General features: G+C 46.8%; 2 protein-coding genes across 11 annotated transcripts in view; both read right to left on the bottom strand.

Annotated features, from left to right (window-relative positions):
* Positions 1-1,603: 1,603 nt before the first annotated feature.
* Positions 1,604-3,800, bottom strand: Rps26 (ribosomal protein S26). The gene is made up of 4 exons (XM_004649969.2): positions 3,649-3,800; positions 3,276-3,453; positions 2,386-2,516; positions 1,604-1,712 (listed from the first exon to the last, which is right to left on the bottom strand). The coding sequence occupies exons 1-4, from the start codon at positions 3,649-3,651 to the stop codon at positions 1,677-1,679; spliced, it is 348 nt and encodes a 115-aa protein (XP_004650026.1). The 5' UTR covers positions 3,652-3,800; the 3' UTR covers positions 1,604-1,676.
* A 3,961-nt stretch (positions 3,801-7,761) lies between these two features.
* Positions 7,762-16,205, bottom strand: part of Ikzf4 (IKAROS family zinc finger 4) — a 39,893-nt gene continuing 31,449 nt past the window's right edge. For all 10 annotated transcript variants that reach the window (XM_045152711.1, XM_045152708.1, XM_045152713.1 and 7 more), the window contains 3 exons: positions 13,157-13,306; positions 12,502-12,633; positions 7,762-11,573 (listed from right to left, as the gene is read on the bottom strand). In XM_045152711.1, coding sequence (XP_045008646.1) covers positions 10,813-11,573; positions 12,502-12,633; positions 13,157-13,306 — 1,043 coding nt within the window. In that variant the 3' untranslated portion in view covers positions 7,762-10,812. The remainder of the gene's footprint in view (positions 11,574-12,501; positions 12,634-13,156; positions 13,307-16,205) is intronic.

Raw genomic sequence — 16,205 nt, 5'->3', positions numbered from 1 at the left:
ACACCTTGTTTGAGACAGGGTCTCTTATTCACTGCTATGTTCAACAGGCCAGCAGGCCCACAAGCTTCCATAGCAGTTTGTCTCCCTTCCTGCTGTAAACAGAGATTAGATGTTTGTACTACAGCCAGGTTGCACACCTTCAATCCCAGAGCCCAGGAAGCAGAGGTAGTTAGATGGCTGAGAGTTTGAGGCCACTGATATTGCATGGTGAATTCTAGGTCACCCTTATTTAAAAAGCACAACAAAGAGATATTTGTACTACACCCTCATGTATCTCAAGGCTGGCCTTGAACTCACTATGTAACAAAGGCTAATAACCTTGAATGTCAGATCCTTCTGTGATTACAGGATGTCTCATCAGTGTTGGGGATCAAAGCAGGATTTTGTGTCATAGGAAAGCACTTTGCCACAGCCCAATAGAAATGACTTGGGACAGCTTAAAGTACACTTCTGGGAGATTCTCGAGAGGCTGGGGCCTGGAGAGCTGGCTTAGCAAAACCAAAGGACTCTCCAGGACTCCCGTAAGCCAGATACACAACGAGGCGCATGCATCTGGAGTGTGCAGCGGCTTGTGGTCCTGGGGCGCCCATTCTCTCTCAAACAGTTGAGAAAAGAGAAGCTATTTTTTGCCTAAAATCCAGAAAACAGTTAAATCAGGATAAGGACTGTGTGCTGCTAGGCAAGGTGACTCACACCTATAATCTAAGCACTGGGTTCAAGTAGGATGGCTAACTTTGAGGTCATCCTGAGCTAGACAGTGAGGTCCTACCCACACGCACACACAAGGCATTCTCTGCAAAGGGAATTAGCCTGGAAAAGGCAGAGTGTTTCAAGAGACAAAGCTATTGGCAGGATTCCATCCCCTAGTACTAGCCTTAACCCCATCTCTGAAGTGAAGGTATGATATCCAAGGTTATTTTTTCTTTTCCTGGCCTCCATGTACCCAAAGAAGCCTTCAATTTGCAGCAATCCTGCTGTGTGCTAGGTTTATAGGCATGAGCCACAATGCCCAGCTTCAGGTTAGTTCTATTTTGGTCATGTATTCTATATGCAGTACACACATCTTGTTTACACAATAACCACGTATTAAGTTTGCAATGTCAAGTCATAATTTTACACTCTTGTAATAGCAGCCAGGAGGCTGAAGCAAAAGACCACAAATCCAATGTCAGCTTGGATTAGTCTAGAACAATCTCAGTTTGTAGAGTGCTTACCTAGCACAAAGCCTCACCAAAGATAAACCAGGAGTAGTAATACAAATATAATCCAGCACTTGGAAGATGGAGGGTTTGAGGGATTGCCTGGGATACATGAAACCTTACCTCAGTGAGAAGACTACAGTGAATTCCAGGTCAGCCTGGGCTAGAGCCAGACTCCTCCCCAAATAAGAAGCCAGGTGCTGTGGCACATGCCTTTAATTCAGAGCAACACTCTACCTCAACCCCCCCCCCAAAGGTGGGCAGCAGCTGACAACCAATGTTGAACACACATGTGCACTGTTCACTATTCTTGCTAAACTACGTAGTGAGCTCCTGTAAACCATTCATTTGCACTTTATGAAACACACAAAACCCTCATCAGGTACAGATATACTCCACATTCCTCAAAGTGTAACTTCAACTTTATTTTATTTTCTGAGGAGACAGTTTTTCTTCAGTCTTTAAGAATCCCATTCTTTACATGGGTTTTGGTGGCGGTCGTGGAGCAGCCCCCTGGAAAACAAAGAAACAAAACAATTTACACTGAGGGATCTGCTACTTGCAGTACAGCATTTGTTGACCATACTAGGTCCTAGCATCTCAAAAACAGAATCACCATGGATAAAAAAATTCCCCTCTCCCTAAGAACCTGGCTACCACCTACCTTTCACTAAACATTTCAGGTATGAGATGCGCTTACCTATCAGTCAGTAAGACCTTAATTATTAATATTCTAAGCTTTAAAAAATTTATTTCATGAGGGAGTCTCACTCTAGCCCCGGCTGACCTCAGCGATCCTCCTTAATCAGCCTTCTGAGTGCTGGAACTAGAGGTGTGCTTGGGTAGGGGATTAAAAAAAAAGGTATGGAGAGATGGCTTAGCCATTAAGGTGTATGCCTGCAAAGCCTAAGGACCCAGGTTCGATTCTCCAGGCCCCACATAAGCCAGATGCACATGGTGAACAGGAGGTTGGGGGCCCTGGTGGCACCCATTCTCTCTCTCTCTCTCTCTCCACCCTTCTGTCCCAAATAACCCAGGTTAAATTCCCCAGTACAACATAAGCCAAAGGCACAAGATGGTGTATGAGTGTGGAGTTCATATGCAGTGGCTGGAGGCCCTGGTGTGCCTCTTTCTAGTAAGTAACTAAGTAAAAGCCACCTAATAAAAATGTCCCTAAAATACTCACAGCAGGTCTAAATCTGGGCGGAGGGGTTCGGTCCTTCCGGGCTTCTCGAGATCGATTCCTGACCACCTTGCTGTGAATTGCACAACTCACACAGTAATGCAGCTTCACATAGAGCTTGGGAAGAACATAAGCTGAAGGAAGAAATGCACTGCGTTAGGAATGAATGACAAGCCTATATGGCCTTATTCCTTGTTTTTCTCTGTCAAAACCAGACTTACTCAAGTGCCTGCCAGGTGCTTACAGGAAACTTGCACCCCCAAAGCAATTATTACCCAAGAGTGGTGGCTCACACCCTTAATTACAGCACTGAGAAGGCTGAGGTAGGAGAATCACTGAGTTCAAAGCCAGCCTGGGCTACAGTGAGAAAGTCTCAAGAGGGGACAACTGCCAAAGCTACCATTCAGCTTCTGACATCAAATCACCTGATGTACTGTCAATTTAATAAATGAGTAGCAATGAACTCTTCACACAATTTTTCGCCCTAAAATAGGGTCTACTCCAGCCCAAGCTGACCTGGAATTCACTGTCGTTTGAGGCTGGCCTTGCACTCACGGTGATCTTACCTCTGCCCCCAGCAATGACCCCTTCAAACCCATCCAGTCATCATATAAGCCAAACTCAAACCTACACACATTTAAAACGAAAACAACCAATCAACCTCCGCCTAAGTGGTGGGATTAAAGGCGTGCAACACCACGCCCGGCTTGACCAAGTTTTAAATGACAAAGCAAAGATAACAAGCATGCCAGGTTTTATTTTAGCTAACAACTTTAAGAGAGAACGTGGGTATCGTGGGACAGAACAGAAACACAGAGTATACACCATTACTAACTGGGGGACCCCCCCCCCCCCCACGGTCCCGTCACAGGTCGCGCTCGTGCCACTCCTACCGTCGAAGACGCTTGCTTCGGAGATGTCCCTGACGGCGGCGGCCTCCACTATGTTCCGAATGACGAACTTCTTGATGGCCTTGTCCTTGGGCACGCACCGGGCGCAGTTCGTGCAGCGGATAGGCTGCACGTGCCCGCGGCCTTTCTTGGCTCGACCGTTGTTCCTTCGCTTCTTTGTCTGCGCAAGGAACCCACCGTTAAAGGGGCGCCTTGTACCCGGCCTCGGGCCCCCGGCCCACACTGCGCGCCATCAGCCATCAGCCTGGCAGACCCTTCCTCCCCCACGGCTCCAGCTCTCAAGTCCCCACGCTCGAGGACGCACGGTTCTCAGCCGCCACCCGGGGGCCCGCACTCCGCACGCGGAAAAACTCACCATCTTGGCAGCCGGGCCAGAAAGAGGATCCGGCGCCCGCCCGAGCCCTTTTATATAGTGCGAGATCCCTCCGCTCGCACCGGAAGAATTCTGCGGACGCGGAACTCAGTTACACCTAGGAACTTCCACGCTCAAATTTACCCGAATAATTAGAGTTTTCCCTGAAAACAGGATGGAAGGAAGTTCCTGGGGTTTATCTGCAGAACAAAGTACCTATGGAGCTATTTAACATGCTGGCGGAAGAAAACTAGAGTAAGCGTGACACGCAAAAATCACCCGGAAGAGATTCTGGATTTATAATTTCCGGGTTACGCAGCTCTGAGGGGAAGTTATCCTTCGGTAGGCCACATTACGCAACCCTATTAGAGGCCAGAACCGAAGAGATGCTTAGTGGGAGTTGTAGTATGAAGCAGAGAGGCCTCTGGCCTCGGAAACATCGACCAGAGGCGGCGCTACACGACCATGAGAGGCCATCCCTGTGTTTGATGATTCTGCAGCTAGGTGGGTTAGGAAATAGACGAAACATTTTGTAAATCCCTCCTTACAGCAAAGATAAAAGCTCCTCTTTGAAGCAGCTAGCAAATTTCTTTATTTTGACTTTTTTTGTTTTGGTCTTTTGAAGTAGGGTTTCACTCTAGCCCAGGCTGACCTGGAATTCACTGTGTAGTCTCAGGCTGGCCTTCAACTCATGATGATCCTCCTACCTCTGCCTCCGGAGCAACCACGCCCCGCCCTCATCTTTTTCCTTACACTCATGAGGCCACTGACAAATGTATTGGTGGTTTATTTGAGGGGATGGTCAGCAGATAGAATAGGTACTCAAGGGCCTCTAGCCACTGCAAATGAACCACTTTGTGCATCTGGCTGGAGAGATGGCTTAGTGATTAAGTGTTTTCCTGTGAACCCTAAGAACGCCGGTTCGACGCTCAATTCCCCAGTACCCACATAAGCCAGATGCACAAGGTGGCACATGCATCTGGAGTTCGTTTGCAGTGGCTGGAGGCCCTGATGTGTCCATTCTCTCTCTCTCTGTCACTCTCAAATAAATAAATAAGAATGAAACAAAAAATTTAAAAAAAAAATAGGGCTGGAGAGATGGCTTAGCGATTAAGGCACATGCCTGTGAAGCCTAAGGACCCAAGTTCAATTCTCCAGGTCCCATGTAAGTCAGATGCAGGTGGTGGCACATTGCATCTGGAGTTCATTTGCAGTGGTTAGAAGCCCTGACATGCCCATTCTTACTCTCTCTCTGTCTCTAGTAAATAAATAAAATCTTTTTTATAAAAGTTTGAAAAAAAATCCCCAAACTTGTGAGGTCAGGGGAAGAGATTGAGTAAAGAAAAGTTGATGGAGGGAGGGCTAATCAAAATCTAAGAGGAAATAAATAAAACATATGTAATCCTACTTTTTTGGACAATGGAACGCTCAGGAGCCCTAGATTGCTGCTAGAAAATTTTCAGTGCCAGGGATGGGGGATATCTTCCAGTGAGTTGTTGGCCAGGGAGAACCTTGATGCCCCCAAAACATTATAGGCCATTGCCGAGGCCCTTGCTTTCCCACCAGGAATAGATGGTAAGACCTCGTTGCTGAAGACTCCACATACTTGGGCTGTAAGACCACTGAGAAATCTTGCTGGATCTGAGCTGATAACCTCCTCCATGTAGACCAGCTGACAGAAAGCTGGAAGAAGCCATTATGCATGCAGTTCAGTGAGAGAAGGAGAAATCACCAGTGAAGATACGCAACACTGGACACTGCAAGCCTTATATTTGGCCACCTAGGCCAAATGAGCCAACAGGTGCAATAGTGACACATCTGTCATGGGGGAAACCAACTGCCCTCTAATTGGACTGGAGGCCTGCTCCATGGGGGGAATACATCCCTGATACTGAAAACTTAAAACAGGGGTAGCCATGAGCCTTAGGGGTGTAACATCTGCTGTTGTCTGGCCAAATGTATATACTATGCTTATCAAACTGCCCAGTAAACACTTCTGTTAATGTTCACACCCTTATATTAATACTACTCTCACTTTTGGTAGAGAATCTTCTCTTTTCAGATGGCAGGTGACCTTGGGACAACTCAGAAGGTATCATGGTGAGGGAAAGAAATGACTGCAGTGCTAAGTACTGCAATATCTGTATCATACCTTCCAAGGCTCAGGGTCTAATGCGGAAGAGGTGGTGGAAAGAATGTAAGAGCCACTTTAGCAAAAAACAAAAGTAATTAAATAAAGGAAAGAATGAAATGAAAAAAAAAAAAGAATGTAAGAGCCAAAGGAAGGGCAGGACTACATACAACATACTCCCTCCAGACACAAAATGGCCTGGATATCCATGACCTCACAGTGCCTGACACTACCTGCATAAGACCATCATAAGAGGAGGAAAAAATCAAGACATCAAAAGTAAAAGAGAGACTGATTGAGATGGGGAGGGGGTATGATGGAGAGTGGAGTTTCAAAGGGGTAAGTGGGGGAGGGAGGGCATTACCATGGAGCATTTTTTATAATCATGGAAATTGTTAATAAAAAAATAAAAATCTAAAAGGATATAAATAAATCTTATGGGAACCTACTTTTTTTTGAAAATTGAACACTCAGGAGTCATAGATTGTTACTAGAAAATTTTCAGTGCCAAGGATAGGATACCTTCAAGTGAGTTGTAGGCCAGGGAGGTCCCTGATACCCCCAAAACATTACAGGCTACTGTGGAGGCCCTTGGTTTCCCACCAGGAATACATGATAAGACCCTATTGCTGAAGACTCCACATACTTGGGCTGCAAGGTCACTGAGAAATCCTGCTGGAACTGAACTGAAAACCTCCTCCATGTAGACCAACTGACAGAAAGCTGTGAAAAGCCGCACTATGTGCAGCTTGATGGAAGAGAGAGAAACCATCAGTGAAGATACTCCACAGTGGACACTGCAATCCTTATATTTGGCCAACCAGGCCAAATGAGCCAATGGGCGCAATAGTGGCACATCTGTTATGGGGGAAACCAACTGCTCTCTAATTTTACTGGAGGTCCCTTCTACGGGAGGGAACACATACCTGATACTGAAAACTTAAAACAAGGGCAGTCATGAGCCCTAGGGGTGTAATGTCTGTTGATGTCTGCCTAAATGTATTTACTATGCTAATCAAACTGCCCAGTAAGCACTTCTCCTAATGTTCATACCCATATATTATTGCTACTCTCACTTTTTTGAGAACTTTCTCTTTTCAGATGGCAGTGACCTTGAGATGACTCAGAAAGCATCACGGTGCTGAGAAGAAGTGACAGAGGAGTACTCAGCACTGCAATATCTCTATCATGCCTTCCAAGGCTCAGGGTCCATTGTGGAAGAAGTGGTGGAAAGAATGTAAGAGCAAAAGGAAGAGTGCTCCTCCAGACACAAAATAGCCTGGATATCAGTGACCTTACAGTACTTGACATTACCTACACAAGACCATCATAATAGGAGGAAAAGATGATGACATCAAAATAAAAGAGAGACTGATTAAGAGGGGGAGGAATATGATGGAGAGCGGAGGTTTAAAGGGGAAAGTGGGGGAAGGGAGGGATTGTTTACAATCATGGAAGTTGATAATTATTAAAAAAAAAAAAATAATAAAAAACCTCAAATCGTAATGGGCTGAAGAGCTTTCTCAGTGGTTAAGGCACTAGCCTGCAAAGCCTAATATCCTGGCTTCGATTCCCAAGTACTCACATAAAACCAGATGTAGGGCTGGAGAGATGGCTTAACACTTAAGGCACTTACCTGCAAAGCCCAAGGACCAATGTTCGACTCTCCATCTTTAACCACTGAGCCATTTCCCCAGTTGTTTTCCCTTTTGAGATAGGGGCTGTTGCTTAGCTAGCCCTGCTTTCCTGGAACTCACAATGTAGATCAGCCTGGCCTCAAACTTGGGGAATCCTCTGCCTCTGCCTCTGAGTGCTGATATTACAGAATGCACCACCAATGCCTAGGTAAGAAATTCTTCTGCACCAACAGCTTGAGCGCTCTTGTCTTATCTCATCCCTTGTCCACCTAAACTGATGAATAGTTGGCACCCTTTCCTCCCAGCAGAAAAGCAAGGCAAAGGAAGTCTGCAAGAACGACCAAGGTGTTAAATTACTCATGTTTATTTATAACAGACCTTCAGCCAGTACAGTACAAAACTTACAGTAGTATATCTCCATTACACAAATATTTACTTACAATATGTTACATATACAAAATGCTTTGCAATAAGTTTCAAAAGCTAGTTTAACTCCCCTTGTGAAAGGAGAAAAACCCTTAGAAAAGGGATGGGGGAAGGGAGGGACCAGAGGAAGAGAAGAGGAGATGAGGGGGCAAAGATCCAGAGAGACACCAAACAGGCTACAAAGTAAACCCTAGGGTAGAGGGAGGGAGAAGAGAGGTGGTATTGCACTTGCTTCTGTGTTTTATTTTATTTTTGATCTTCATAATTTCTGATTAAAAATATATTTATATATATTATGTACACAAGGAAAGCAGCTGCCAGAAGTATTACAAAATTCCACCTGCAGCTTTGACACTGACACACACACACACAAAACAAAGATCTGGAAAAGTGTCTATTTAGAAATATTTCCTCTCTCTCTCTCTTTCTCTCTCTCTGTCCATTTTGAACAGCAATAAAAAAGAAAATACCTCTTTTCTCCATGTGGGTTTTGGTGTTTTTTTTTCTTTACTTTTTTTTATGCAAAAGGAGTTGGGAGAGGGCATGAGGATGTTTGAGGTTCCAGAGCTGTAAGGCTCTGAAAAGTAGGATTTTTGTACCTAAGACCCTGGTTAAAGTGCAGTGACGGTCTGGAGAGAGACAGGATGCCCCCTCTCCCCTCCCTGGCACCTGGTCTTGCCTGTCCAGTCTCTGCCCTCATGGGCACAGAGAATAGCCTTAGAACATTCCTTCATGTTCTGGAGGTTACAGGTGCTAAGACTGACTGGATGAGGGGTTGGGAACACTCTGAGGCTCTGATACTCCAGAAGGGACTGGTCCTTATGAGTTATCCCCAAATACATAGCAGACACGGAGAAGGTAGGAGGGACAGGTCTAACGGGAAAGAGCTTAGTAACCAGAATAGTTCAGGAGAACCCAGACACTAACCTCAGCTCTGCTGCCATCCTGAACAAGGAGCTAGTACCGGTGCTGTAGAGAGGACCTTCCCTTCTCTAGGGACCACTCCTTCTGGAGCAGACTCCCCATCCTCTGCCCTTGGCAGCACCTGTTTATTGCTACATTGTCGAGGAGGAAGAACTGTTCATCAGGCTTCTCCCTGCTAATCTGGTTCTTTGGGGAAATCACATAATATAGGATGAAAAGGAGGAACAAGAGGATTGTTTTCCCTTCCTGTGACAGACTCTTCCCAGAACCCTTAAGAGCCCCAGTCCCAGGATCTGGTCCTTAGCTCACTCTTTATCATCCCCCTCAATATCCCTGATAGGGAGTGAGAAAAGTAGGAGAGGCAAAAGAGCCAATAAGGAAAGAACATGTGGAAAGAAAGATGGAAGGGAAAGTAAGAGAAAAGGAGAGAGAAGGACCAAGAGTTATAACTTGTGAGGTGTTGTGTTTGTTTTTTTTTCTTTATTCTTTTTTTTTTCTTCTTTTCTTTAAACATAGAAAAACAGCCTTTGGTTTGAATCTTAAGGAAGCAGAGTGGGATGGCTGTGGCTTTGGCAGGGAATTCTTTGTAGAAAGAGACCTCCACTTGCAGTGGAGCTATGCCTCCTCCTGCCTGTTCTCATGAATCCTCAGTTATCCAAATAGCCAGGGGTCTCTGCAGCCGCCAGGGAAGTGTCCCTCCTGCCCTGTGTCTGGGAGCCAAGTGTAGAAGGGCAGTGAAGGATGACTCCCAGCCAAGTCCATCCCATTCTTGCTGGAACAAGGACAGAATGGGTGACGGGCACATACATGTCCTTGTTCATCCTGGGGCAATTTTTGGTTATACTGAAAGTTAGGAGAGAAAAGAGACACCCTTTTCTCCCTGCCACTGATGATAACAGGGCCCAGAAGGCCAGGGATGAGAGGGTGAGTCCTGCTGGAAGGGAGAGGAAGAAGGCAGCATGAGTGACGGGGCTGAGAGACCCCTGGTCTTGGGCAGCAATCCACCAGTTTCTCATGGGACGGGGACTGAAGGAGTCCCTGAGAGCCTAGGAAGGTCACTAGAGTGAAGACATCTGAGAGGTGGAGGAGAGATTTGGAGTCATCCCCTTTCTCATGCCCTGGTTCCCAACTAGGCACCGACAGTTCCCATTGTGTCAGACACAGAGGGTTGCAGACCTAGTGTTGGCCCCTGAGAATATAAAATGGGGGCATTCCAAGGAGAGAAGAGCCACCACTGAGTGGAGTGGCAGGCTGAAAAGACCAGAGTGGTGTTGAGGGGTAGGCCAGGGAAAGGGAAGAGCTATATCACATCCTGGAGGGAGATCCTGAAGGTAGGTTTTAGAGAGCTCATATTCCCAAGGGAGGTAAGAAAAAGACCCTCAGTCCACAGTGCCTGGGGAGAATTTCTCCAGCCCCTCCTACTTCCGAATGAGGAAATTCTTCATTCATTTAAGAATAGTGCAAGCTGCCTAAAGTGAGAGGGCACGAGAGGTATGGAGTACCAGGTTGAAGGGTCCCAGAGAGGAGATAATAATGCCACAGAGCTAAGTAGGGCCATTGGGAGGTATCAGCATCAAAAGTGAAGAATCGGATAAATAAGGGTGAAGATTAAAGCAAGAAGCTCAAAGTCTCTTAGTATGAAGAGGAGCTTCCAACCCCTGGGGCTGCTGGAGGATGCTGGATCCACAAGGAAAAATTAGGTTTCGAGTAGAAGGGAGCTGTGGGCAGGAGGGTGAAGGAGTGGCAAGAGACTGCCATAAGTTGTTTCTTTTTTTTTTTTTAAAGGCAAAATAGAAATCATTAATAAATAGCAAATATGCCGGGATGAGAGAAGGAATTTAGAAAAAGGAGAAACAAGTAAAAGACATGTTTCATCACAATGCTTGAATCGGTCAGGGTAGAAGGAGAGGTGAGGAAGGTCAGAGTCAGGTGTGAAGTCATGTGGCCAGTGGTGGGGCTACAGTGTAAAATTCCTTAGGTGTAGTGGGGATGAGCTAGACACCAGTAGGTGGGGCAGTGGAATGATGGACTGAGGGCAGAGAAAGGCTGCTAGCCCACCTTATGCTCCCCCCGGACAATGTGGGAAGAGAATTCGTACCGGTCTTGGCTGTGGTAACCACAGATGTTACACTCAAAAGGGTCTCTGAAGCCATGGCAGCCCATGTGGATGGTGAACATGACGTGGTCCAGGAAGAGGATGCGGCAGTGTTCACACTTAAAGGCCTTCACGGGCTCACCACTCTCACCCACCACCCGAAGCACTTCCTTGGAAGGGCCTGGGGTGCCCCGCAATAACCCCTCTTGTGGCTTGGGGTCCTCTTTGGCATAGGCAGGACTGTGCCGGCCCACCACAATGGTGGTAGGTGGCTGGGGTGGGGGACCCTGAGGAAGGGATACCACCCCCCCAATGCGGTCTTCGTGGTTGCTCTCTGTATCTGTGGAATCGTGGCAGCCATTGCTGGGGGATGCCCCGGGGTCAGTCAGGGGGCCTCGGGCCCGATAGAGGAGGGGACCTCCATCACCCAGGTCCTCAGATCCCTCACCTGCTTCTCGGGACCCTGGAAGCTCCAGTCGACTGGGGAGGGGCTGCATCTGGGTGTACACAGAGCTGATGACAGGTGTGAGTTCTGAGATGCAGTTGGTGGGGGGAAGGCGGAGGGGACGCAGATGTTCTGCACCCACAAAGGCTAGAGAACCTCCAAAGCCAGGCTCCAGGCCATGGTGTGCCACCAACTCCACATCCTTTTCATAGCCACTGGAGTTCACATCATAGGGGAGGTCTGAGAGGCTAAAGCGCATCTGTTTTTCACCTGTGGAGAAAAGATCTCAGCAGGGCTGGGTTTGGAGCGTTCCTAAGTTCTGTCTAGGACTATTGTTTCTTACCTAGGGAGCTACAGAGGTACATCATAGCCATTACTGTTATTATTATTCCTTGGTGTTGGGGATTGAACCTGGGGCTACCCCCACACTAAGCACACATTGTACCACTGAAATACACCCCAGCACCATAACTTCACTTCCTTCCCTCGAGGTCAGGCCCTCTGGAAGGGCCTTTGCCTGACCGCAGGCTTTAATCTTAGTGAAGGACTCAAGTCTCAACCTCCCCATCTTCAGTTCATCACCTTCTATAAAGCTTTCGATTCTCAGAGAGATAAAGTCAGTTGCAGGCTAGAGAACCATATGCTCACTTCCTCTGCCTGACTGTAAAGGCCCACACGGGCTGAAGCTTGTGATTCTCAAGAACTGGGGAAGCTCCAGCCCTAACCACTGCCCCTCACAACTCCTACAAGGATCCTTGACACTGACCCCCTCTACTCTCTTCAAGAACCCCTTCCCTCTTTACTCCCTCCTGAGTGGAGGTAGGTTCTGAGCCCACAGAGACCAACAAAGCAGCTGCTTTCTTTCCCTGAATCAAATCTCCAGACCCAAATCTCTGGTCTGTAACCATAGCTCAAATTTTTTAAAATTAATATAAACAATATCCCATGGTAATTCCTTCCTTCCTCCCACTTTCTCCCTTTGAAACTCATCTTTCCATCATTTCCCCTCCCCCTCTCAATCAGTCTCTCTTTTGTTTTGATGTCATGATCTTTTCCTCCTATTATGATAGTCTTGTCTAGGTGGCATCAGGCACTGTGAGGTCATGGATATCCAGGCCATTTTGTGCCTGGAGGAATAACTCAGATTTATTTAAGCTATGGCTTAAAGCTGATGTCTCCTTTCCTAGTGGACTCTTACCTACAAACTTCTGCGGGGTGGAACGCTTGCGTTTGGTGAGGCTGTTGGCCAACCGATCAATGAAAGTTGGCCTCTCAGATGAGGAGTGCAGCATGGAGTCTGGCACCATCTCCAGGTCCCGGATTTCATCTCCTGGAAAGAGGAGGAGGCAGTAATGACAGCTCAGTAGGGGTTGCCCTGGCCCAACACCTTTGCCTGGAGAAAACTCTCTGGTCAGTGGTTAAGGAGGGTTCAATTCAATGTCTGGGAAACTAGGCTCTCTACCCCAAAGTTCATCCCACTAACACTTCACTTCAGACCTTTTATTTTATTATATTTTTTAAAGGTTGTTTTTGAGGTAGGGTCTCACTCTAGCCCAGGCTGACCTGGAATTCACTATGGAGTTTCAGGGTGGCCTCGAACTCACAGCGATCCTCCTACTTCTATAGTCCCTGTGCTCTCTCTCATTCAACTAAGGCTATAGATCCATACTTTCTCTACTCTATATCTCCCTGAAGCACCTGGTATGGGGTTCTGCTGTGTATCAGTTCAGATCCTTAGGATTGGGTGCTGGGTAGGTTTACTGAGAGTTACCACACACCCCATCCTGGTGGGAGGAGGGGGAGGAGGTGCCTGCACTTCTTTTGGCCCTGCCCTCAGTACCCTACAGCCCTACCTGGCTGGCCAGCCAAAGCTTGGGCTTCAGTGCTGAGACTCTGCAGGTAGTTGTGGCACCGCTCCTTGTGTTCCTCCAGGGTACTCTGCTGCTTGTAGCTCCGGCCACAGTAGTTGCACTTATAGGGCTTGCCCACTGTGGGGGAGGAGACTGGGGAGAGCAGAGGTAGTGTGAGTTACTTCTCCCTGGGCCCTGGCTCGCAGAACCATCCAGGAGCAAAGGCTCTGGGGCACGTGGAGGGAAGGAGGTTGCTGTGGAGAAGTTTACTGCTTATCTTGCCCAGCTCCACCTACAATACCAGACGGGACAGGTACACCACTTTTGAGGGAGAAGGACAATGGTACAACTAATGGAGTGAAAGGATCTTGTGACATACAGTTTCATACTAGTCCTGGGCTTCTAGTTGACCAAGATGCTGCTCAAAGGAAGTGAGTGAGTGACCTAGGGACTTTGTAGGGGATTGTCCCTGGCCACAGGCAGGCCCCAACCCAGGATCTCAGAGTCTGGGGCCCAGACTGTGGTTTAACCTTTCCATGTGGCAGGCGGTTATGTGTACTGTTTGTCAGACAGTTTTTTTTTTTTTTTTCTTGCAAGCTCTTTGCTTTGGTTTGGGGGAAACTGGTGGGCTGGAGAAATGAGCCCTTAGATCTGCCCATGTTGGGTGGGGCAGTATTCCTTGACCTTTACCTTGAACCTCGCCTGGCTTTACTGAGCATTTTTTTTCTACCTTGACATACCAAGAGAGCCCCAGAAAGCCCATCACTGACAAGAAATTCTGAAAAGAGAAGAAGCATAAAAGAATACATAGAGAAGGAGATAAAGGAAAAGAAAAAATAATACCAATTTGTCCTTAAAAAAAAAGCCAAGTGTAGCCAGGTGTGGTGGCGCTTGCCTTTAATCTCAGCACTTGGGAGGCAAAGGTAGGAGGATCACCATGAGTTCAAGGCCACCCTGAGACTACATAGTGAGTTCCAGGTCAGCCTGGGCTAGAGTGAGGCCCTACCTCAAAAAAAAAAAAAAAAAAAAAAAAAAGCCAAGTGTGGTGGTATACACCTTTAATCCCAGCACTCAGGAGTCAGAGGTAGGAGGATCACCATGAGTTCGAGGCTACCCTGAGGCTGCATAGTGAATTCCAGGTCAGACTGGGCTAGAGCAGACCCTACCTCAAGAAACAATCAAACAAACAGAAAAATAGGACACAAGGCTGGAGAGATGGCTTATCAGTTAGAGGCACTTGCTTACAAAGCCTGATGGCCTAGGTTCAATTCCCCAGTACGTACCTAAAGCCAGATGCATAAAGTGGTGCATGGGTCTGGAGTTCATTTGCAGTGGCTTGGTGTGCCCCCCCCCCCACATGTCTACGTTGGGCTGTGACTAAGTGAACTTTTGCCATGTTGCTCTTGGTCTATAAACTCTAGTGTTTCAGGGACGGAATGAGCACTAAGATGCTTGGGGAAATGGGTAATGTCTTGTAGCAAATGATACGTTAGCTCCTTATTTCCTTTCTTTTCTTTTTTAAAAATTTTATTTATTTATTTTCAAGCAGAGAGAGATAGAGATAGAAGAAAGACAGAGAGAGAGAGAGAGAGAGAGAGTGAATGGGCATGCCAGGGCCTCTAGCCACTGCAAACAAATTTCAGATGCATGTGTCCCCTTGTGTATCTGGCTTACATGGGTCCTGGGGAATTGAACCTGGGTCCTTAGGCTTCACAGGCAAGTGCCTTAACCACTAAGCCATATCTCTGCAGCCCTATTTTTTTGTTGTTTTTGCTGTTTGTTCGAGGCAGGGTCTCACTCTAGCTCAGGCTTACCTGGAATTCACTATGTAGTCTCAGGGTGGCCTCAAACTCACCACACAGTAATCCTCCTACCTCTGCCTCCTGAGTGCTGGGATTAAAGGTGTGTACTACCATGCCCAGACTTTTTTTTTTTTTTTTTTTTTGAGGTAGGGTTTCACTCTAGCTCAGGCTGACCTGGAATTCACCACATAGTCTCAGGCTGATCTCCAACTCACAGAGAACTTCCTATCTCTCTGCCTTTCAAGCGTGATAATAAAGTCATGTGCCACCATGCCCAACCTACCTTTAGAATTTATCCTATAGGAGATTTAGGAAAAAAACAGACACAGGATACTGCTGGGTCCTATCTCCATGAAATGCTTCCTGTTATGACCCACACTGTAAGAAACAAGGGACCAGGTATGGTGGCACATTTCTTTAATCTCAGCACTGGGGTGGCTGAGGCAGGAGGATTACCAGGAGTTCAAAGTTACAGAGTGAGTTTCAGGTTGACATGGACTAGAGATTCTGCCTCAAAAAAAAAAAAGGCCAGGCATGGTGGTGTATATCTTTAATCCCAGCACTCAGGAGGCAGAGGTAGGAGGATTACCATGAGTTTGAGGCCACCCTGGGACTACATAGTGAACTCCAGGTCAGCCTGGACTAGAGAGAAACCCTACCTTGAAGAACGAAAACAGGAAAAAAAAAAAAAAAAAAAAAGGAAAGGAAAGAAAAGAAAAGAAAAGAAAAGCAAAAAGAAAATAAAGGGGTGGGGGTCGCTAGAGAGATGGCTTAGTGGTTAAATCTCCAAAGTGCTGAGATTAAAGGCATAGGCCACCACGCTCGATTACTGTATCTCTTTTTAAAGTCTGTCTTTATTCATTCATTCATTCATTCATTCATTCATTTGAAAGAGAAAGAGAGAAAAAGGCAGATATAAAGAGAGAATGGGTGCACCAGGGCCTCCAGTCACTACAAATGAATGAACTCCAGATGCATCCACCACCTTGTGCATCTGGCTTATGTGGGTCTTGGGGAATTGAACCTTGGTCCTTAGATTTCGTAAGCAAGTGTCTTAACTGCTAAGTCATCCCCCCAGGTCCCCCCTCTTTATTTCATTTATTTATTTGTTTTGTAGATAGGGTCCCACTCTGTAGCTATGACTAACTGCAAACACCAGACTGGCTTCAAACATGTGGTGATTTTCCTGCCTCTGCCTCCCAAGTGCTGGGATTATAAGCATGTGCCACGAGGCTTTTTATTTATTTATT

Source organism: Jaculus jaculus, chromosome 6 (assembly GCF_020740685.1).
Source record: "Jaculus jaculus isolate mJacJac1 chromosome 6, mJacJac1.mat.Y.cur, whole genome shotgun sequence".
Lineage (NCBI taxonomy): Eukaryota > Metazoa > Chordata > Mammalia > Rodentia > Dipodidae > Jaculus > Jaculus jaculus.
The sequence above is the reverse complement of the archived record's forward strand: the minus strand, read 5'-3'. Positions and strand labels throughout refer to the sequence as shown.

Excerpts from the sequence above, each read along its gene's own strand:
- Rps26 (XM_004649969.2), bottom strand. Across the intron at positions 2,517-3,275 it reads CGAAGCAAGCGTCTTCGACG|CTTATGTTCTTCCCAAGCTC; the intron begins GTAGGAGTGGCA and ends TTCTTCCTTCAG. Across the intron at positions 1,713-2,385 it reads CGCCCAGATTTAGACCTGCT|GGGGCTGCTCCACGACCGCC; the intron begins GTGAGTATTTTA and ends TTTGTTTTCCAG.